General features: G+C 46.5%; 1 protein-coding gene across 1 annotated transcript in view; it reads left to right on the top strand.

Moving 5' to 3' along the window:
* LOC147703652 (uncharacterized) overlaps nucleotides 1-23,533 on the top strand; it is a 1,900,603-nt gene that overhangs the window by 1,332,570 nt on the left and 544,500 nt on the right. The window contains exon 14 of the mRNA XM_086929537.1: nucleotides 19,199-19,214. Coding sequence (XP_086785663.1) covers nucleotides 19,199-19,214 — 16 coding nt within the window. The remainder of the gene's footprint in view (nucleotides 1-19,198; nucleotides 19,215-23,533) is intronic.

Genomic DNA, 23,533 nt, shown 5'->3' with positions numbered 1-23,533 from the left:
TCAGTCCCTGTACAGTATACCTTAGGTATCCAGGGCATAGGTGTACCCAGGGCCTACCAGGGGCTGCAGCATGTATTATGCCACCACTGGCTGGCCATCCAAATCTGACACAACTGGCTGCACGACAGCTGGGGCAAGGTGGTGTAATCACCCTTTGCTTTAGATATAGTGTTCCTATATCTAACCCTAAAATGGACACATGTATTCCTATCAGTCACTCCTATGGCAGGCCTTATCAATCCTAAAGGCAGAGTGCTTGGAATTATGTGAGATGGTGCTCTGGCATGAGCTGAGCCCGTTTGCAGCTTGCAGAACCAAGTCCTAATAGCTGTTCCATGATAACGCGTACCATATATTCTTAAGTGCATTATAATCCTCGCGGTTATTTGCTATCTTTGGTATCGCTTTATCAAAACATGTCGAGTAAGGTGTCATACAAATTGGAATACTAACCCCTCGCCAATTCTGGCAACGGGGTTAGCATTCCACCCTTCTAGAGGGACACGACATGTATGTAACTGTAAACCCCGGTTAAAGCTAACTCGAGCCTCAGCATCACAAAATGGATGCTGCCACCACAGACACAAGTCTGACCTCCTGCTGCTGGGAGTCCTTCCAGCGAGGAGAGCTTGGACAGAGGGTTTCCTGTCAGGGGCGGTGCTAGCACCATCCCAGACAGGGTTTTGTGTATCCCAGGTAGGCAGGGCTGAGAGGAAGGTGACTGCAAGTGGCACCCCAGTGCTCACTGTGGATATGCCGGCTTGAACCAGTTCCAGGGGCACACCAGCCCCTGAGCTGGGGAAAGTCCGGACAAGGGAGAGGGGTGTAACCACCCCCCTCCTGGTCCCACCCATGGGCAGGACCTAGTCGCGTGCCAGCCCCTTTTTTTAGAATAAAGGTAGGAGCAGCCCCCCTTCCCAAATTAGATAATTCTGAATCTTGACTACTTTCCACGAAAGGACTCTTGACTATTTCTGAAGACTCTCCCTTGTGGCTAAGGAGTAGCCACCCTGCACTTGCAGGCACCATCTAAGCATCGCGGTTTGCTGTATGTCCATCCTCCGGATCAAGACTGCCCAGCTCGACGAGACCCGGATTCCCTGGCATCTCTGACCTCTACCTGCATCATCAGCCCAGCTGAGACTCGTGGGTGTGACGAGACCTGAGGGACCGGCCATCTTCTGAAACTGCACGACGCTTAACCAGCACGACCGCCGAGGGATCCTCGAGTGAGTGCTTTGGGGTTTGAGAAGCCCTAACCCTGAGCAGCTCCAGCACCGAAGTCCAGCCCCCCAGCATCCACGAGATCTGCGTGGGGCCCTTCTGCTCTTTGCTGCTCACCGCGTTGTCCGGTCACTTGCCTGCTGGCTAGTGGCCCTCCTGACGACGTACCACGATGATTACACCGCTGGTCTGGTTGCTCCAGACTGGCCCTTGCTCCTTTCCAAGAGAGGAGCACCCCGGACCCTCCTGGTCCACTCCAGACGCCATCTTGACTCCACCGCGTGGGCTTGACTTTGCCAAGGTTTGTTGCCCCAATCCTGGGTCCAGCATCGCCGACAGCAGACACCTTCGTGGGACAGCTCGCACCTCCAGCCTGGTCGCCGACAACGCCTCCTGGTCCGAGGGACAGCAGAGTCCAGCGTCGCCCACTCACCTGGTCGAGGTGACTTCATCCGGTGCCATCCTGCTGCCCACCTAATCACTGGCTAGTGATTAAGAACCTAGGGCTAGATGTAGGTAGGAAAGATTTACCGATTTTAAATTACCGAATTTTACCGATTCGGTAATTTAAAATCGGTAAATCTATGGGTCTGACATGTAGGTATTCCAGATGTGCTGGAATACCGAATCGGATGAATTCGGTATTTACCAATTCGGTAAATACCGAATCGGTAATGCCCATTCATTCCTATGGGCTTTGAAGCCCATAGGAATGAATGGGCATTACCAATTCGGTATTTACCAAATCGGTAAATACCGATTCACACAAGGGTGCAGGGGGTGTCACTTTGACACCCTCTGGCACCCCCAAAACAGGCACGGGTGCCATGTGGCAGGCAGACCTGCCCTAAGGGCAGGTCTGCCTGTCACATGGCATAGGTGTGCATGCACACATGTGCGTGCACACCGGAATCAGTATTTTACCATCAAATTGGATTTGATAGTAAAATACCGAATCGTTAAGGCTCCTGGGACCCTGAAGAGTCCCACCTACATATGGGTGGCTCCGAATCGGTAAATTTACTGATTACTTATTTTACCGAATCAGTAAAATTACCGATTCTGTAATTTTACCGATTCGGTAAAATAATGCCCCCTACATACCATTCGCCTGTTTACCGATCGGTAACGGCCGAAAATACCGATTTTCGGCCGTTACCGACCGACCTACATCGGGCCCTGAGTCCCCTCTGCTTTCAGGTCGTCTCCATCACCGATCCAGGCTTGGATCACTCCGGACATCTTCACTGGTCGCCTGCCAGCAACTTCTTCTTTCAGGCTCCATAGACTTCAACGAGGATTCCCGACGTCTTTTGAACCCTATGCAGCCGCAGCCCCTGGGCTAGGTAACCTGAGTATTTTGGTGCTCCAACGTAGGTTCACTATCTAAGTGTCCAGATCCTTTTTCGTTTTCAGTCTAGCTAGTCGGATTCGTCCGATAACAGTAGCTTTACAAATACTAGCCTCCATAGACTTTGTCCCGCATCCCGCGTGAGAGTGCACACTCTGCACCCGATCTCCCTAGGCCTCCTGCTCCTAACCTTAAGGTTCAGTAGTGTAGTCCTAGCGATCCTGAAGCCTCTGGATCTTGTTACTTACTTGCTAGTATTTCGCATTCCACTTTTAGTGTATATGGTTTTCCGTGCCCCTCGGGCATTTGTGTAAATTGTGCGACTTAAAGTATTTTCGTAAGAGTTTTGTTGTGTGCTTAGCTCCCTGACTCATAAAGAGATCAGGGTAGACTTGTTATAAATAAATATCCTTTTATTTTCATAACAACTTGTGTGGTGTCCTTTCACTTGGTGTTCAAGGGGTATATGTGATGGTATAACAGCTGGCTTAACACGCCCTCTAGAGTTTAGCCTAAAGACTGCTCTTGTCCATGCTACTAGGATAGCTGGTCTATAAGGTTGACTTACAGCCAATCATCAATAAGGGTCGTTTGGTATGATACACAGTGATCACTAGAATAGTGAACACTATATATCAGGCCAACTTCTCACACCGGGGAGACAAACACATTCCTTCGATAAGGGCCAGTCTTGACCGGTTCCTCTCTAGCGAACAACAGTATGAATTCTAAACATTACCTTTACCCTGCAAGCGCCTCGGAGAGCCGAGGCAGAGATACAAAATGGCTTCTCTCTAGCTTTCGGGCCTGTAGGCCCGAGAAAACGGAAAAAGGCACTAAACCCTGTCAAAGCACATAGTTAAGCCCTACAAATGAACGCAAATGCAACTAGGACTGAAATGGTAGTAAATTATAGTCACCACCAGTCTGAAAATAGACTAAAATTACCCTGTCGCTACAGGCATCCAAACACGACTTCAAATGGTGATAAACCAGTTCTAGAATGTGCTGTAATTATAGTTGACAAAAGAGCTAACGGAAGAGCATCTGGCCACTTTACCCCTGTCATTTCCTGAATCTTTGTCATTTTCAGTTGAGCGTACCATTGTACTTCTCAACAAGACATGCTGACTCTGAGTGATTGGCAGCATGAAATTTCGGTTTAATGTGCAAACCTTCACAGATTAACTTAATCACTTTTCCATTAAAATGAGATCCGTTATCACTTCAGATAATTTGGGGCAATCGAAGCAAGGAAATTATCTTTAAGGAGTACCTTCACAGTTGTGGTGGCCATATTATCTTTAGTGGGGTAAGCCTCAACCCATTTACTGAACATGCATACAACCACTAAGACATACTTGAGATTGTTACATCATTTCAGCTCAATAAAGTCCATTTGAAGGACTTCAAATGGGAATGTAGGTGGTGCAAAGTTATCGGATGGTGTAGGGGTACCCTACCCTGGGGTTTGCCTCATACAGATCATGTAACTTTTCACTGAATGTGCAGCCGTTTTGGAAATAATTTTGTTACACCAAATCGGGGCCAATAGCTTACAAATACCTTTTGCACTGATATTAGCTGGACCTTGAGCCATAGTAACCACAGGGAGCACATATGCATCAGGTAACATCCATTTCTGCTCTCCAGACTTGTCAATCCAACATCCTTTTCCGTTTAATTTTGCTGAACTTTCCTGCCATAAGGCTAATTCTTCTGTTGTGGCTTCACTTTGTATCTCTTTCACACTCTAAAACGTATTTTCAAACATGGCGTTCTCGGGAAACCATCTTGCTAGACCTGCAACAAACATTCTCTTAATCTTACTTCGAGCAGTATCTTTGGTTGTCTGATCTGCAAACGCATTCCCTCTGTCTACATCTTCAGTCACTTTCCTATGGGCACTACACTTCACAATCGCCATTTTCTTAGGGAGTGTCAGTGCAGATAACAATTGCAGTATGAGATGTCCATGTTGTATTTTAGTGCCATGGGAGTAAGGAACCCTCTCTCTGCCCACAATCGTCCAAAATGATGTGCAACCTCAAATGCCTATTGGCTATCTGTATAAATGTTGACAACTAATCCTTCACTCAATTGACAAGCTCATATAAGGGCAACAAGTTCTGCGGTTTGGGCTGACTGATAGGAGACTTGTGATGTCTCTACCACTATGTGCAACATAGTGATAGCATATGCTGCAGTAGTGGTGCCATCTGGTAATTTAAAACAAGAGCCATTAACATATAGTTCTCCTTATGAGTCAGATAAGGGAGCATCAGTAAAGTCTACCTGTCATTTCGTCTCTTCCTCTGTTCGGAAAACACAGTCATGTTTGTTGACTGCATCATTCTCGGATGGGAGGGGTAGTAACTGGGCTGGAATCAGAGTAGCACATCTTTTGATCGTGATATGCTTAGCAAACAATGTCAATTCATAACCAGTAAGACTTCCACTGGTGAGGTGCTGTGTCCTTGTCTTATTCAAAACTGTATCTACAGCATGAGGTACCATAACTGTGAGGTCTGTATTGAGTGCAAGTCCAGCCGATTGTCTGATTGAAGGGCTACAGCAGCGACGGATCGCAGACAGCTTGGGAGGGCCTATGCGACAGGGTCAAGCACAGCAGAAAAATAAGAGCAAGGTCCCTTCCTATCACCGAATTTTTTGTTCAAGTCAGAAAGCGCACAACTTGTGGACTTACAGCACAAGCAGGTTCCTATAATTAGGTGTGCCAAGCACTGGAGAAGAAAAGCACAGCTTTTATTGTTCAAAAGATTGCTGACAATCTGGCATCCAAGGCAAGGGCTCATGCATTGCATTCGTTGATTAGTACGGAATAATTAGGGACCCACTGGTGACAGTAAGAAGAAATGCCTATAAACGTGCGCTCATCCTTTTGAGTTTGTAGAAGGGGTATTATAGTGATAGTACTAATGTGTTCTGGCTTTAACCTTTTACCCTCCTTCGACGGTAGGTGACCTAAATAGGTAACCTCCTGTCAACAGCACTGAAACTTCAAAAGGGCGACCTTATGTCCATTATGTGCTAAATGCAACAATAATTTCACCGTACTATCCTTGCAACCTTGTTCTGTATCCGAAGAAATTAACAAACCATCCACATACTGCACCAATACATTACCTGGAGGAAACAAGAGTGAATCCAACTGACCCTTTAATGCTTGACTATAAATACTAGGACTTGCAGTATAGCCTTGAGGAGCATGACAACATCGAAAACTTCTGCTAGCTATTATAAATCCAAACAGATACCTGCTATCTGGATGTATAGGGATGCTAAAGAATGCATTGTTCAAATCATTAACAGAGAAAAACTTAGCAGTAGATGGAATCATTGTTAAAAGTGTGGTGATATCTGTAACCACTGGGACTTGCGGAACTACCATTTTATTGACCACTTGTAAATCAATCACAAAACAATATACATCATCAGGTCCTTTTTAGGACAGGAAGAATAGGACTATTACACACGTTGCCTGTAGGCTCTTCGACAACTCCCTTACATATTAGATCCTAGACAATCTGAAGAAGGGCTCATTCTCCTGCATGTGGTATTTTATACTGAGGAATGCGGGCAAAATAGCATTATCCTTGGCCTGTATAGAAACCGGGGATATATGCAATAGACCTATGAGGGTGTCACCAGTGGCCCATAACGTTGATGGCAGTTGATCAAATTTAGGTAGAAGGGGGACATATTTATATAGACACTGTCGAGTACCCATGTCCGGACCTATGGTCATATAAACACTGTCAGGGAAACAATAAATAGTAGAGTGCAACTTCTTTTAATGAGTCCAAACCCATAAAATTCTCACCACAATTAGAAGTCAAAAGAAATGAAGAGTCCATGTTAAAAGGACCAATTGTAATGGCAAGAGAGTGCGAGATAGGTCTTACAATCGGTACTCCTGAAAAACCCACCAAACCATTATTATGGCCAGACAGAGCCGCCCCCAGGGACCATATGTTGGGAAACAGACCTCTTTATAGCACCTGTGCCCACCAAACATTTCTTAGTTGATGCTTGAAAATCCACCTTAACATAAGGGCCACGCTGATCTACAGGTATGTGAACTTGTTCCTTACCCTGTCCCTGGCTGTCCTAGCTGTAAGACATGCCTGTCGCATCATCAAAGTCATAGTCGTTATTATAGTACTGTCCGTCCCTAGGGTCATCAAAATAATTTTCAGAACCGCCCACAGAGGCCGTATTGTTTTGCTGTCTGTCAGTCCCATGACCCCTATTTATATAATCCCTTCCTCGAGTGGATGAAACGTTTTGCAAAAGTACAGGGCACTGGCTACCCCAGTGACCTTCTTCCTTACAATAAGCACACTGATTCTGTCCCAAAGGTGGTGTTGGAGGCTGTCTAATGTGTGGAAGTTGTAGTTGGGGTCCCCGTCCTCCATTGTAACCCCAATATGCCTGCTACAATAATACCTTTGTCTTCAAATCCTTATACTTCTTGTCATTTTTGTATTTTTCTGCAGTGTCTCTGTACTCTTAATATTGGGCCATATTATATATAAGAGAGGCATAGGATTTGGACCAGGTGCTTTTAGATGCCTGAAGTCTAGACATTATTTCGGGGAGGAGATTGGTGACAAACCTGTCAACGAACAAACTGACTCCCCATCCTGTAGACATATCCTCCCCATGGTAATCCAGAAACATTTCTTCAAACCTGGTGAAGAAATCGGACATAATTTCATCTTTCTCCTGGCATCAGACAGTTAATCTATCCCAACAAACTTTCTTAGGTGGAATAAGGGTATGCATATATGCTATTATACGACCGGGCAAGGCAAGTAACTCAGCAAGTTGTTTATCTCCTGTCTTCCTATTCCAGTCCCAACCCTTAATCGCATCCCAGGTGTCGCCCAACTCAATGACATGGTCTTGGGTATGCACTTGCTGCCAAATATCAACTGGAACTAGCAGACCTAAAAACATTTCAATATCAGCAAGAGTCATTACAGTAGAAGAATGAAGTGGGGTTGCGAAGTGCACTCCTTATTTCCGTCACTATGACTTCTGAATTTGATTATCCTATGCTTTGGTGGGTGTGCTGGAAGGGGAGGAGAGGCCAATCTCCACACTGAAAGAGTAAATTAGTACTAGTGACTGCTGTCATTAGACCCTGTCCGCACTACCTTTGGCCGATATCCATCTGCCTTTGTAATCCAAGTTGAATAAATAATGCTTAAAGTTTCCAAACAAAATTTATTGATTGTAGCTATTTTCTATGTTTTTCAAAATTCAATCACTTATATATATCAAGATTGATGCTTGTTCATGCTTTTGTTACTCAAATGTTCAATTCACTGATTTGGTAAACAAAACACAATAGTGAATGACGAAAAAAAGATAATTTTCTTCTCCCAATGCATTTCGGGATTCTATCCCTTCGTCAGGGGAACGTATCTTGAGTGTCCGTTGTTGCTGGAATCTGTTTCTTTAAAAATTGATTGGTGTCGAGTACGAAGTCTGTTTGCTCTCAATAATTCGAACGTAGTTTTTGAGAGCGACGTTCTCTTGGAAATCGACGGTACTGTGATAGATGGACACATACGTAGATTCTATTTTGTTTGAAATAAGAATTCCTGTGAATGCGTGATGTCATCTGGCAATGGAGACAAAAAGGTCCGCTTCCCTTCAAGTGTTAACTTTAATTCCTGAAATTGTCCTGAAAGATAGGAGCTCCGTTAAGTTGTGGCGTCTATCACGGGTACAGCTAAATATAAAGATCTCGGTGCTCGTCTGTAGTGGCAAAGCGCACCTAGCTGGCAGATGTTCCGGTTAACACTCGAGTAAATCACCAATACCGCTAATTGCAAAAGTCTCGGTGCTCGTCTGTGCATCAAAAGTTCGCGTTTTAAGATCGGCGTCTAGACCACGGAAACGAGGGAAGGTCCTCCATGAGCATGGAGGACCTTCCCTCCCTAGGTGCGCTTTGCCACTACAGACGAGCACCGAGATCTTTGTATTTAGCTGTACCCGTGATTGACGCCACAACTTAACGGAGCTCCTATCTTTCAGGACAATTTCAGGAATTAAAGTTAACACTTGAAGGGAAGCGGACCTTTTTGTCTCCATTGCCAGATGACATCACGCATTCACAGGAATTCTTATTTCAAACAAAATAGAATCTACGTATGTGTCCATCTATCACAGTACCGTCGATTTCCAAGAGAACGTCGCTCTCAAAAACTACGTTCGAATTATTGAGAGCAAACAGACTTCGTACTCGACACCAATCAATTTTTAAAGAAACAGATTCCAGCAACAACGGACACTCAAGATACGTTCCCCTGACGAAGGGATAGAATCCCGAAATGCATTGGGAGAAGAAAATTATCTTTTTTTCGTCATTCACTATTGTGTTTTGTTTACCAAATCAGTGAATTGAACATTTGAGTAACAAAAGCATGAACAAGCATCAATCTTGATATATATAAGTGATTGAATTTTGAAAAACATAGAAAATAGCTACAATCAATAAATTTTGTTTGGAAACTTTAAGCATTATTTATTCAACTTGGATTACAAAGGCAGATGGATATCGGCCAAAGGTAGTGCGGACAGGGTCTAATGACGGCAGTCACTAGTACTAATTTACTATTACAGTAGAAGAGGAGGCCTCCCTCTGTTAACTCTTTATAGAAAGCGGTAGGATTTTGCCTACCGTCAATCAAAGTAACCTTGAGGTCCGAAACGTCCCTCCTTTTCCACACAGTATAAACCCATTGTTTCGGAAAGTGGGCAGACACAGCAGGTCTGGGAACCGCTCGTGTTGGTTCACCACTGCAGGAATTTCTGGGTGGTAAATTGGGTGAACTTCACACATTGGGAACTGTGTTATTTGAGTGGGACTCTTATCATGTAGTCTGCTTCCATAAGAAATCAAATTAGAAATATTCCCAGACACTTGGTGCATCCCCATCTATGTTCATTGAACGCAATCTCTAATATCAAATCATATTTGTGGAGCCTCTGTTTCGATATGTGTGTGCTAAAGGTCAATAAGTGCAGCAGAAAAATACTTAAGGGCATGCTGCGGTAGGAAAGGTTCATAATCTCGCATGACATGACAGATATCCTCAAGACTATATATTATATTACTAGCCCATCATATTGCCTGATCTGCTATTACTTTCTTCTCTTCCTCCCTCACTTCAGATGCATTAACGGACCTAACCGTTCCCTAAATCTAGTCAAATCTTCTGAACCACTTACCGGTATGCCAGTAATCGGTGACAATGGAGGATGAATAACTGGAACGGGTAGCAGGTGTTATTGTAGTCAGAGATTGTAATGGAAGAAAAAAAGTAGGAGGTATATTAACCGGGGCAGTGGGTGTCACAGCTGTGGAGGCGGATGCACCCTGTGCAAGTTGTTGTTGCTGATGGTAAACAACAGGATATATCCTTTCCCGGACATATGGTGGTGGGGGTCAGGTATCTAACAAAGCCTCCATAAAAGTATCACAATCTTCCTCAACCATACAAGACTAATCCATTTGCAACCAAAATCTACTATCTTTAAGTTCTTTCTATTCCTGTCTCATGCTTGTCTTTATCATAAGCTACAGCTCTTTCTGTAAGCGTTGGCATCTTTCCTTTTCTAGAATCTCTCTCCATTTTTTTTAACAATATATTTTATTATTCAGTTTGCATGATACGTACCCGGCCATGGCCCAAAGGATACAGTTTGAAGACATCGTATGGCTGAATAAATATACAATTGAGAAAGAAATAATTGCTGCAAAACCTGCAGATTCAGTAACAAACACATTGCGCAGTAAGTCCCAAATCCCACAAATCTTTATGTGTCCAATTGGATAAACATCCAGAAAGTTTCAAATGGTAATCCGGATTGCTCAATGACTGGTAACAATAGAGGAGCGTGTCCTGTCAGGGATCTAGAGATGGAAGGAGAGGTAACTCAATGCCCCAATATTCCGCCCATCTTAACCATATTTTCCTATACTTTTGGTGACAGCCCCGAGCTTGGAACACTGCAATCTCAGCACTCATGCAGTCGTCAATGGACGTTTTCCACCTGCCAATCTTCGGTGGGATGTACCCTTCCATGCCTGTGCAATATCCCGTTCAGCAATGGTAACAGCTAAAAATAACAAGTGTTGCTTGTACAGGTTCCCTCCTATCCCATCAGTGCTATGTAACAAGAGTAATCTTGGATCTAGTGAGAGATCCCACAACAGCACCTCACCTAGACATGCCACAATCCTCCGCCAGAACTGCTGCAGTGCTGAGCAGGCTCAAACAGTATGTATGAAAGTCCCTTCCTCTATACCACATCTCAGACAAAAGGGGGACTGATGTAGAAAAAGAGATCGACATATGCGTCTCCATACTAGTATCGATGCCCGGATGGCTGGCACAAGTCGCCTATTAGTTTCCATTCTGAATAGTTACCAAAAATAAAGAGACGGGCGCTGGAAGCAGGAATCAAGAACAGAGTTTAATTCTCATGAGGAGAGCCAGTCATTTCAGACACGAAACAAGGTGTCATCGGGAGGTGCTCTAACAAGTGAGCTGAGACTCCGTCTTTTATACCCTGCAAAACACTTGGCATTACAAGCAGGACATTGTGAAACAAAGAAAGGATAACCCCATAATCCTCGTGTCAATCCTACCCCACATGTGTTCACAATAGGGACCCTTGACCTGCTGATAAGAGAGGGGGCAATGACGCAGCTGAATGTTCCGCTGATTATTAGGACGTGTGCGCCTGATCGTAGCCCAGGGGGTGGGGAGACCAGGATCAATAGTGAGTCCTTTGAAGGGGAGTGACTTCATACAATAAGGGGCAATAAACAGTATCTCCCGGCTTAGGCGATGGCCTCGGACATGTGTGGTCAGTCGGACTCGGGGAAGGGGTCATCAAAGGAGTGGCATTCATGCCGCGTGGACAATCGAGCGCGGAGGGAGTGCTTTGTCAATAGAGGGGCATTCATGGAGGGAAAGGAGGTGTTGGTCAGGCGCGGCCGTGACTCCCAAGGACAGGGTCTTGCAGAAGAAGGTTTATGACCTGTCCATGTGAGGGAGAAGGAGGGGGGGTCAGGGTGCGCGCAGGGACAGAGTCGCACAGAGAGAGAGAGAGAGGTCTTATGACCCGTACATGAGAGAACGGGGGCAGTCAGATACAGCTGGGGGGTTATGTCAGCTGAGGCGAAGGATGCTTCTTCAAGAGGAAAACGGGGGGGGGGGCATGGGTCAAGCAGGAGGGTTGCCTTTCATAGCAGGGTCGCGCAAAGGGAGAGGGTTTCATGGTTTATGCACGAGAGAGAGAGTTCGAATACACGCAGAAGGGAAGCCGGTGATTCTAATCTTAGGCGGGCAAAAGGCCAGGGTGCCTAAAATGGCTGTCATGTACACAGGAGTACAGGCCTTCGCTGGCACTGGGATGTAGTTAATGCTTTACGGTATTCATGGTACGCGCAGGGAGAGGAGTGGGAAAAAGGGAAATGAATGCTGTTTATGTACATCAAGTTCTTCAATTTCCACAGTCGCCCCTTTTTACATTACAGCGTTCATTTTCGTAATCGATTATGGTACATATAAACAGGTGCCGTCAAATAATTAGCAGTTGTCAATACTAACATATGGCAAATAATCATGGACAGTTGAGGTGTTTGGCAGAATGCGGCACATAGGAGATTGCATTTCGTCGAGTTCCTATCATTTTCAAAGCACTACATAGCATAAATGTTTCTGACTTAAAAATGTGACCAATGAACATCTCGACCAAGGCAGTTGAGGGCGGAATTCAGTTCAATATACAAGATCTCTTCGTCACAGTGTCTTTTAGCAGTGAGCCATCACTGGTAGGCTCTAGTCCGTGTACTTTCGTTGGCGCTGTGGAGCACCGGCGGTGGAGCTATAGGTCCAGCTCGGGTCTATCCTTACGCGTTGCAGGGTGCGGTCAGTCCTCTGCTGTTAGACCACAGTCCTGTTCCCTAAACAATCCGTTCAGCGGTGCCTTATGCTCGGCACCCATATTTCTGTGGCAACACCCTATTCCCAGTTGAATGCAGTTCTTCCTTTTGGCCTTCCTTTTGGCAATAAGTCACGTGGGAAAGAGTGGGTGTGTGGTTCAAATAGTCGATAGGAGAGAGAGTGGAGTTGGGTCAGAGTTCCTGGGACACACAAAAGGGACCAAGGGAGCAAAGGATAACAAGCAGGCAGGCCCATTAATCGGGCCCAAAGAAGGGGGACGGAGACTCCAGGCACACGTGGTTTAGCAGACGGAGGGCTTCAGGGCAGCCCATCAAGCTTCATTTTCCACGTTTGAAATTGCTGTCTCGTCCCGTATCTTGTTGCTCTGCGGCTCCACCTTTGGTTGAGGTCACACGTGTCTCAAGATCTGCAGCTAGGCTGTACGCCACGTCCGACCCTCCTCCTCCGGTGATCGTGAATCTTTGAATAGGTACAAAACAAGCTTTTAGTGAACTGGCAGACGAAGGCATTTATGCATGTGAATTCCTCCCTTAATTCTACGTGCTTGGGAGATACGCTCATCGGTCACAGTCAGAGGTCTATTACCAAGCAGTGCATATGTCGGCATTCCTACTGAGTTCATGCCATGTTCATTCATCGTCCCATTTATAATTCAAGTGAGGACAAAATAATATTCCCATCAACTGTGCATTTCATCATGTTCGACATTTTCGGAACATTTCCCCTCAGGGCTGGCTAACCTTATCAAACAGGGCGGGGGCGCTATCATCGAGAGTCAGGTAAAACAAGTCTTTCTCGAGGGACTCATGGTCATCATGTTTATACCTGGGACAGCAGCTGGGGTCTATCAATGGGGCGGGGACGCTTCGGGCATTCGCGCTTGGGTGCAAAAGGGGTGGGGTAATCTGGGCATTGGGGGTCAAGCTGGACGTTGGCGTTCGTCTCTGATGAACAGAAAAATAAGGTGCCATTGACATACAGTTCCCCTATAAAGGCCGGATTGGGGGACCTTAGTCGTCTTACCTGTCCTTTCTTTCTCAGCCAATTCGAGTTCATTTATTTTGCAGAAAGGAGAGGTAGTAATATGGCGAGGTACAATCATTTTAGTTTTGGTCAATTTCGCTGAACACCTTCGTGTTCAATAATTACCCAATCAGACTGGTGCCTGTGAGGCACGATTTTACCATAAGAAGGAAGATGAAATAAGGAGACTCTCATAGAGTGAGAGTTGTCCGCAATCTAAACGAGCCATTTGGTACACGCATGACATGTAGAGAGAGAGAGAGAGAGAGAGAGAGAGAGAGAGAGAGAGAGAGAGAGAGAGAAGGGGAGAGAGAGAGGGAGAGGGATAGAGAAAGGGAGAGACGTGTACAAAAATAGGTCATTTGGTGCGTTCACAACACAGAACAGTAGGAGGTCAGGTAACGGAGAGACGTAAACAAAGAAAGAACACAAACCCCTACAGTACACACACACACACACTCAGACGAAGGAAGACAGTACATGTATTACATACATAAGACATTCACAACAAAAACATAAAACAATAGTTGGCCAACGAGATCTATATGTTTTTATATCCTACTTATCTTTTACTATCCTATTTACCTACGTGCTTAGCTCTGTCTACCTTTTCCTCCCTTTTCCCTCTCGCCTGTTATCTTTTCGAGCGTTCTCAATTGCCAATACTTACACCTTGATCAGTCGATCAGAAATTAACCTGGTTGCGCTATTTACCCATGGTTGGATCTTAAACCATTTTTCAGTTCCTTCCTTTGGTGGGAAGTACTCCGGGCTGAGGCAACGGCAAGTATTGATCGGGAGAACAGTCGGACAGCTTGGCTAGATCTATAAGAGTATGAGAAGGGGGAAGCAGTACATTTTGAACATCAGCAACATTTCTAATTCCCCAGATTGGTGCAGTCTTGGTAACCCTTACCCGTGCACTTCTCTTTTCGTCCTTTCCCTACCTAGTCAAATGTCTAGTTATATTCTCTAACGTGTTATTTCGAACCAATTTTTCGTCATACAGTACCCGTCAAGTCTCTATGTCAGTCCATCCTCCCAGTCGCTATGTTCTGAGGAGATACAGTCATGTCAAGTCTACGTCTTTTTAAGAACTTATTGTCATAAGGACCATGCTCATATTCCCTTCTTCCCTTTCTCATCGGCGGTTCGGTCATCGTCCTTCCATACTTCAGCCAAGGTTCCGACGTGACCTGCAGAAGGGAGGAGAAGAAGGGGGGGGGAGGGGGTGCAGCATTCAAACCACATCAGCGCGCATAAATCCGGAAATGTTTTTACCTACCACATACTCGACCTATCTCCATGTAGTGCATTTCTTTGCCATCTCAGCGTTTAAGCCTAGCGGGACCAGAAATGTCAGATAGATAATCATTGACGATCTGTGTATCTACATGGGTTACTTGGTCGTAACCCCTTTTGTTGGGTGTAAAGGGTGGCGGTCAGGTGGCATTTCTGTGATGTCGTTTTAAGTGCGTCTAAAACATTTTTCCAGCTGCCTGTGACGCATAATGTAGCTTGCTATTTTTACCTTCAGCTTTCATCATACTTATTCTTCGCTCACAGTAGAAAAAGATCCAAAACTCATTAATGCAACCGCTACAACTATGCTTTCTTTTTCAAAATACTTTTAATAAAAAAGTGTTGATGTATAAATACAGGCCTACAACCCAGTGGACTGGCCACGGAGCAGATTGGAACTGTACATAGGAAGAACAAAGTTGGTGGCAGTTCATTGCATAAAGTGCGGCAGTGCAATAAAATCGTATAAAACTTTACCACAGAGCAAGCATGATGCATGTCGAGTATTCAGTCAAAAATAAATTAATTCATTATCCAGATGCTCGTTCACTGTCTAAATTACACCAATTCATTGTTCCCATTCATAATCAGTACCCACCCTGAATCAGTTCATTGTCCAAACACGTGATCAATATCGGTATTGCTTTTCTTCTATAAGCACATAATCACTATCCATCTTATCGACTTTCATTGTCCAAAAATGCATACATATCTTAGAGCATCAATATTCGAGCAATCCGGGTGAACAGGGAGTTCGAAAGTTCCGTTTCGTGTATCGGCGCCATTTTGGGCGAGGTCAGGCAGGTTCCGGTATAGTCAGAATGTCTCCGATGACTCATGGTTGGACCAGAACCTTCCGTTGGCAGTTCAAAATGTTTTTCGCAATGTGGTAACAGTCTAACAAATGGACCATCAGTCAAAGAGTGGGGAGGGCAACAACAATTTTCCTACCGGGTCATTCTGGTGTTCCACCGGAACTGAACAAGTCTGTACTTTGGCTGTGTTTTAGCCATTTCCAAACTGAGGCTGGCGCCGGCAGGAGTGTGTCGATGTCGCGGGTCCCAATGAGGGGGGACGGGGGCACCCATGCAGAGGGGTCGGGGGCCCCCCGGCTCTTATAGAATCTTCAAGGTTGAGGAGAGACAGCATGGGGCATGTGCCCGCCCCGGGCAAAAAGACCGCTTTTCGATGTGGACCCTCTTTAAGTAAGAGCGTTGGGGTGTCGCTGGAAGCCTCCACCTGGAGGGAGGTGGGGGAGGCTCGTTCGCGCCACCTCCCCCTTCCAGCGACCCCTCGCCGATCCTCGGCTCCGCCGTTTCGATATTGGCCGTGCCGGCTATTGAAGATGGGGGGGGGGTGGTCGGTGGCAGAGGCAAGACAGCCCCCCCCCCCCCTTTTGACATGTGGCGGGACTACCTCCAACTCTCCAGGAATTTGACATGTGGCGGGACTACCTGTAACTACCCAGGCGTCGGCATGTGGCGGGACTACTTGCACTTGTCCAGGCGTTGACATGTGGCGGGACTACATGTAAGCGCCGCCGTTCTTGTTTGTGGCTTCGGCCTTCTTCGCGGGCCGGTCCAGGCGAGAGACAGAGGGGGGGGGTGGTCGGTGGCTGAGGCAAGACAGCCCCCCCCCCCCGTGGCCCGCAGGGCAGCAGAAGAGGAGAGAAGGAGAGGCCATCACCGTTTTCTGGGCCGTCCGCCCCACAGCCTCCCCTTCCGACTGCGTCCAGGCGAGCCACGCATGCCTCGAGGCCTCGCCTACCGGATGGGCGTATCCGCGGACCTGTGGCACTTCGGGAGTTTCCGGAATGGGGGTAGGTACCTATTGATTTGTATCTATTTCATGTGACCGTTATTTGGGCGTGGTGGGCAATGAGGCAGACATGTTTAGGGCAGGAATAGGCAACGGAACCTAGTTACCTCGTGGCTTGCCTGCTGTCAAACTTGTCTTCCCTTGCTATTTTTATGTTTCTTATTACGGGTTATTTCCAACGTTTCTTATTTTATTTTTAGCGAAGTTGATAACTCCTCAGTGGCCTACTGATTTCGCTCAACTCCTTTTCTTGTATTTTTATGCCATAACCTATTATAAGCTATAGCGACTAGTCCACACTTAATGAACAGGTCCTTATTAGGTGTGCCCTCCAGTGGAGCTGGATGGTTCGACTCTAATAAGCGGTCCGGGCTAAACAGGCTACCAACCAATGGGGAGAAGATAGGCATGACGGATTACAACGGGGACAAAAGTCTGCACTACCTATCTTATCACGGCGGACAAAGACTAGACAGAATATTTCTATTCTACGTTGTTTGGAGGCCGTGAATACCTCAAAAGAACCAATACCGAATAATCGGTCAATCAAACAATCCAGTGGGGAGAATAAGTGGGCACGAAAAGTTATCGTTACCTACTCTTTCTCTACCTGCAAAGAGAGACCTTGTTCCTCCCTGTTTGCAGACAAAGAATCTCCAGACAATAATCCACGAACGGTAGTTCGGGAAACAGTGGGGGAGGAAGATAAGCACGACGGATTACAATGGGGACAAAAGTCTGCGTTACCTATCCTTCACTGCTTGCAGAGAGAGAGCCTGTTGTTTTCTCCGTTTGCAGACAGTGAATCTCCAGAGGGTTTCAACAAAGCGTAATACTAGTATTATCCAACAAACAATCATTTCACAATTTGTCGCATTTACGCGACCTTACCCGGACCGGACCGTGTGGGCAGTTCTTCGCCTTCCTCCTTCCAGCGCCCGATCGTTCTCTTACTCCATGATTTTACCGCAGCAGTCCTGTGGGATTCCAGTCAGGACAGTAGGTCACTCGAGAGAGGTCCGTTCGGAATTGGTGAAGTTCATTCAATCGGCAGCCGGACGAGGGCCCTCTCAAGGCAGGTATACTCCGATCATTTAGATGTTCACCTCATCGTCTGGATCTCTCTCATTGGACCCTATGTCACTGATGGCCCCCGCGTTGGGCGCCAATTGTAGAAAAAGAGATCGACATATGCGTCTCCATACTAGTATCGATGCCCGGATGGCTGGCACAAGTCGCCTATTAGTTTCCATTCTGAATAGTTACCAAAAATAAAGAGACGGGCGCTGGAAGCAGGAATCAAGAACAGAGTTTAATTCTCATGAGGAGAGCCAGTCATTTCAGACACGAAACAAGGTGTCATCGGGAGGTGCTCTAACAAGTGAGCTGAGACTCCGTCTTTTATACCCTGCAAAACACTTGGCATTACAAGCAGGACATTGTGAAACAAAGAAAGGATAACCCTATAATCCTCGTGTCAATCCTACCCCACATGTGTTCACAATAGGGACCCTTGACCTGCTGATAAGAGAGGGGGCAATGACGCAGCTGAATGTTCAGCTGATTATTAGGATGTGTGCGCCTGATCGTAGCCCAGGGGGTGGGGAGACCAGGATCAATAGTGAGTCCTTTGAAGGGGAGTGACTTCATACAATAAGGGGCAATAAACAGTATCTCCCGGCTTAGGCGATGGCCTCGGACATGTGTGGTCAGTCGGACTCGGGGAAGGGGTCATCAAAGGAGTGGCATTCATGCCGCGTGGACAATCGAGCGCGGAGGGAGTGCTTTGTCAATAGAGGGGCATTCATGGAGGGAAAGGAGGTGTTGGTCAGGCGCGGCCGTGACTCCCAAGGACAGGGTCTTGCAGAAGAAGGTTTATGACCTGTCCATGTGAGGGAGAAGGAGGGGGGGTCAGGGTGCGCGCAGGGACAGAGTCGCACAGAGAGAGAGAGAGAGGTCTTATGACCCGTACATGAGAGAACGGGGGCAGTCAGATACAGCTGGGGGGTTATGTCAGCTGAGGCGAAGGATGCTTCTTCAAGAGGAAAACGGGGGGGGGGGGATGGGTCAAGCAGGAGGGTTGCCTTTCATAGCAGGGTCGCGCAAAGGGAGAGGGTTTCATGGTTTATGCACGAGAGAGAGAGTTCGAATACACGCAGAAGGGAAGCCGGTGATTCTAATCTTAGGCGGGCAAAAGGCCAGGGTGCCTAAAATGGCTGTCGTACACAGGAGTACAGGCCTTCGCTGGCAGTGGGATGTAGTTAATGCTTTACGGTATTCATGGTACGCGCAGGGAGAGGAGTGGGAAAAAGGGAAATGAATGCTGTTTATGTACATCAAGTTCTTCAATTTCCACACTGAATGATGCCCATCTTCGAAAGACGGCACCTTGTATCGTATATGCAGTGTATATATTTAAATTGCATGAGACAATAGCGCGATGACACCGCCGCACTGCGAGGGCTAGCCAAGGCCTCAGTCCAGTCATCATCGATCATACCTGGTATGTCTTCTGACCAAGGATGTCTAGTCTTGTGTACGGTTGTGGAAGGGTGCGCCGTCAGCATTTGGTAAATCTGACTGAACTTATGGTCACCTAAATCGCCCATTAATAAGCGTTCCTCCAAAGGGTGAAATTCTGGCAAATTCTCAATCGTCTGGAGTAGGGGAGTTAGAGCATGTCGCAGCTGGAGATAATTATAAAATTGAGATTTGTATAGCTGAAACTCTGTCTGTAGCTATTTGAACGACTTTAAAGTGGTACCTTTCATTACGTCTCCTAACGTGGATATTTCCACTAAGTCTCACCCTTGAAATCCTGCTAATGCCGACACCGAGCGGTGATTTGTACAATGCAACAGCGGGGTCGCCTAAATTAGGGGACCATGCCAACCCATCTGTTTAACCGCAGATCTCCAAAGCCGGATCACTGTGCCCCAAGCAGGGGGTGGAAAGTCCAGGTTCTGTGTGCTATACAGGAATTGAAGAAGAGGGGTTTTCTTCCATTGCCATAAGTTCTAGTGCATACGCTGGATCCGTAGGCAAATTATACCACCACTCATTTACAGTTGACACGTGGGAGGCCGTGTAATAAGCGTACACATCCACAGCTGACTGTGTGCAGGTACTCAAAGCAACACGTAAAGTCGTGCCATTTTAGAGAAACTTGTTATGGATGGCATTGATTTGTGCGAACCAAGTTCACGTTTAGCATATGGGAAATGTTGTAGTCTATAAAGTATTCCGGGCAGTAAGACCATTTTAAAAATCGCTGAACGCCTATACAATGAGAGCGTGAGGGGAGACCAGTGGTGGATTCTGTGCTTGGGCGTCGGGGCTCCGCCCCCTTTAGTTCCGAAGTAAAAAGACAAAGCAATCATGAAGTTTAAACTGTTTTTGAATTAATGAAAATGCCCCCTTGTAAGTTTGTGAACGGGAGAGGGGCACTGTCTGCTCCAGTCAGTGACACCAGCGTCGTTGCTGTGCTCAGCGTTAGCAATGAAGACCTGTGACTGACACCAACTTTTAACTGCTCCCTTGGGTATCCCCAAAGCTTAAGTATTTGCCGGGCTGACAATCTCTCAGCCCTGAGGGCTGTGACGTCATCAGCTCGGCAAAGACTTAGCATCCAGACCCAGTCTCCACCCCCTGATTGCATGGAGGGGAAGTTAGCCCAGGGCGTTTTAATTACAAGCCCGGTATTGCTAAGCCTCCATGTCAATCAGGGAGTGGAGAGCATTGTCACCCCCACCCTTTCCCAACTCGTTTCAGGGTGTGGGTGGGACCACGATTTGGGAAAGGGTGTGGCAGACAGGAGGGCAAGAAATCGAGTCTGCGCAGACTCGAGTGGTTTCTGTGACACTGTAGAGCTCGGCGCGGTGCCATTTTTGCAACAGTGAATTCCGTGTTTGTCGGTTCAGACAAATGATTTACTGCACTGTCAGTAGTACCAAAAGCACTGCAGGTACCTGTGTCGTGACTTGTTGACAAGACACATTCGAAGGAGTCGGGCCGGCACTTGGGAATTAACCAAGTAAGGACCGTTAAAAGAATCTGACAGGTGCCGTTCCCAGGTCCATCTTGTTACTTGTAATTGGACTCATTCATTGTACGTGGGGGTGCACTGCAGCAGGCCTTGGAGGGTAGTGGGGGAATTTTGCCTAACTGGACTACGCATAGATAATGTGAATTTCAGGCGCCACTTAACACATTTTGCATTGTGTCTGTCTGCACTGTTGGTCTCACTCGCCGACATGCGTCCATGCATAACCCTTGGTATGATTAATAACTCGGCATTCGGGCAGAGGGCAGATGCACATAAAATTATGAGGACCCTATAAGCAAAGGCATATGAGAAAGTCAGTTCTTCAGAACCATTGCGCCTCTTCTGTCGGAATCCGACACTATTTTAAAACATCTCTTGTCACGTTTAAATGAGTTACAGTTTCCGGTGGTAATATTATAACCTAGCAAACATGCTGTTAATGAAAAAATTGGGATTATGAGACCCCAACATCACTTCATGTTCACTAAAAAAAATCGTTAGAAGTTGCTTTTGGTGGAATGTAAATGCGTTTTTGTAAGCGCCTACGGAGAAACTGTGGACCAGACTATCCGGCAAAATGTGCAGTGCAATTATGAAAATTGCATCTGCCTTTTAACATGCATGCACTTACATTTCACCCACTAAGCCCAACTTTGTTTATTTTGCATCGCAAAATGATCACGTTACTGCCTATGATAACCTTTCAATGGAGTAGGAGGCATTCTATATATGGCAAATGAGATTGAAAATCAATGCAATTCATACACGATAATGGCACGAGTACACTCGGTTATAGGGCCTTCACTGCACCGCAGGTGGGTGGTGGGTGACTTTGTAATTGTTTGTCATCATAGCTGCCACGCTCCCAGACTGCTTATGTGTGACATGTCCATGTTTTGAGTACATTTGTGTGTGACATTCAAATGCTTACAAGTAACACTTATAAGCGACACTTTACCATCAATTTAACAAAGTAGTTATGGCAATGTAATGATATACATTTCAGAAAGGATTGTGAGTCACCTTCAGCTATTTTTTCTTTTTTAGCCAACAGAAAAGTTGCGTTCTGGGATTTGTAGTTTTGATCTTGGACATTTCTGGAGGACAAAGAAGTAGATTGGGTTGAAACTGACATCTACGCCAGCCACCTGCATACATTTTGTTTTCACTTTAGGTGCAGGCAGAAATGTAGGGGGTAGTACAGCATCATTTTCTCTGATTTAATCAGTTAATTAGGTGACAACTGCTGGGGCCATGTAAAGTCTGCCATTCAACCGTTGCTGGTGTTTTGCTCAAACCTACAAAGGTTAATTCTGCTGCCCATGTTATAATTTGCAAATGAGCTAGTTGTTATTCACTGTAAAATTAAGTGTGCATAGTTCCTCTCTCATAGATTTGTGTTGAGATCCATATTAAAAATACTACTATTTCAGTAGCAGGATGAGAGAGAGATTTTGTACTCCAAAGTCATTTGATGGAGTACACATTTCTAGGACAGCTATTCCTTTTTGTTCTGTTCATTTAAAAAAATTAGCTGAAAAATGCAGTTTTTTAATCCCTTTTTTGTTAAATACAATTTGCACAGAAAACGGCGACTAACCTCCTGAAAAAATGCTGTGCCATTCCCCCTCACACCAAGCCCAGCCTCACCACTCACAAACCTCACCAGCCGCCACTGACCATATTGCAGTTTCCTCCTTAAGGCTCGTAGTGAGTGGGTAAATATTGTGTGCCCAGAAAATGTTTGGGAAGGGCGACATAAAAATACCGAGATATGTAAATCTCGTAGTAGCGAGAGATAGCTGCTTTGCCCATGTTTCGCGACCCAGATTCTCAACCGGAAACAATATGTAATTAGAGGGGTTAGTGTAATGTAGTTTACAGTCTAGTAGCTGGGGTGGGCGGAGTTAGGTGGGCTGAGGGGAAGAGGAGGTTTCAGGACAGGATGAGAGTCAGTTAGGATAGGGACAGGGACGGAGTGAGAAGCACATAATAAAGCTCCTACAAAATAAGAACCTGTGTCTGTGGTTCTTTGTAGCACGATGCTACAACTGGCGACGAGGGTGGGATCTGCATGAATGCAGCCCACAAGATCGTGTGAAGGCACCCTGTCCCCTGCAGCGTCGAGAGAAGAGCTCCGCTGCCGAGTGAAGCTGATGCTGGAGGAAGGAGGTCAGCAGTGAGTGACCCTGATCCTCAGAGACGCTGGGGAACCCCGAGAGAGCCACGACAGCGAGCGCTGAAACGCTCGGCAACAGAAACCATTTCGCGCCGAAAGCGCGAGTCCCGCCGGATGCGTGTCGCCCAGCATCCTTGAAGAAACAGGAGTCGGGAGCCCACTCCGACCCTGTCCAGCACCCCAAAGTGAAGAAAAGGTGCCCTGGTGGAGAGGACGCTGTCCCCGAGAGCCTGCTGCCAAGCGCGGCTGAGCGCGCCGGAACCGGAACGTGTATGCCGTCGGAGGTTTGAAAACCTCACGCCCGATGCGTGGTCTTTGGCACGCGATCAGCAGAGAAGAGCGGGAAGCTAAGAGCAAGGTGGGCAATCACCCCAACCTTACCTGTTCGTGGCCACAGCTGGAGAGAAGAGGGCCCTGACGTGTGCTGCCTCCTAGAGCTGCCAACCGGTGAGTCCAGAGTGGAAGAAAGACCGAGTGAGCCAAGGGAGAGAGCCTTGTGTGCCTGCAGTGATGGCGGCCATTTTGAAGTCAGGCACCCATCAGGACAGACCCCTTGATTGTTGTATGGTGGCCATTTT

This window comes from Lissotriton vulgaris, chromosome 7, assembly GCF_964263255.1.
Source record: "Lissotriton vulgaris chromosome 7, aLisVul1.2, whole genome shotgun sequence".
NCBI lineage: Eukaryota > Metazoa > Chordata > Amphibia > Caudata > Salamandridae > Lissotriton > Lissotriton vulgaris.
Note: the sequence above shows the minus strand (reverse complement) of the source record. Positions and strands in the feature narration are given on the sequence as shown.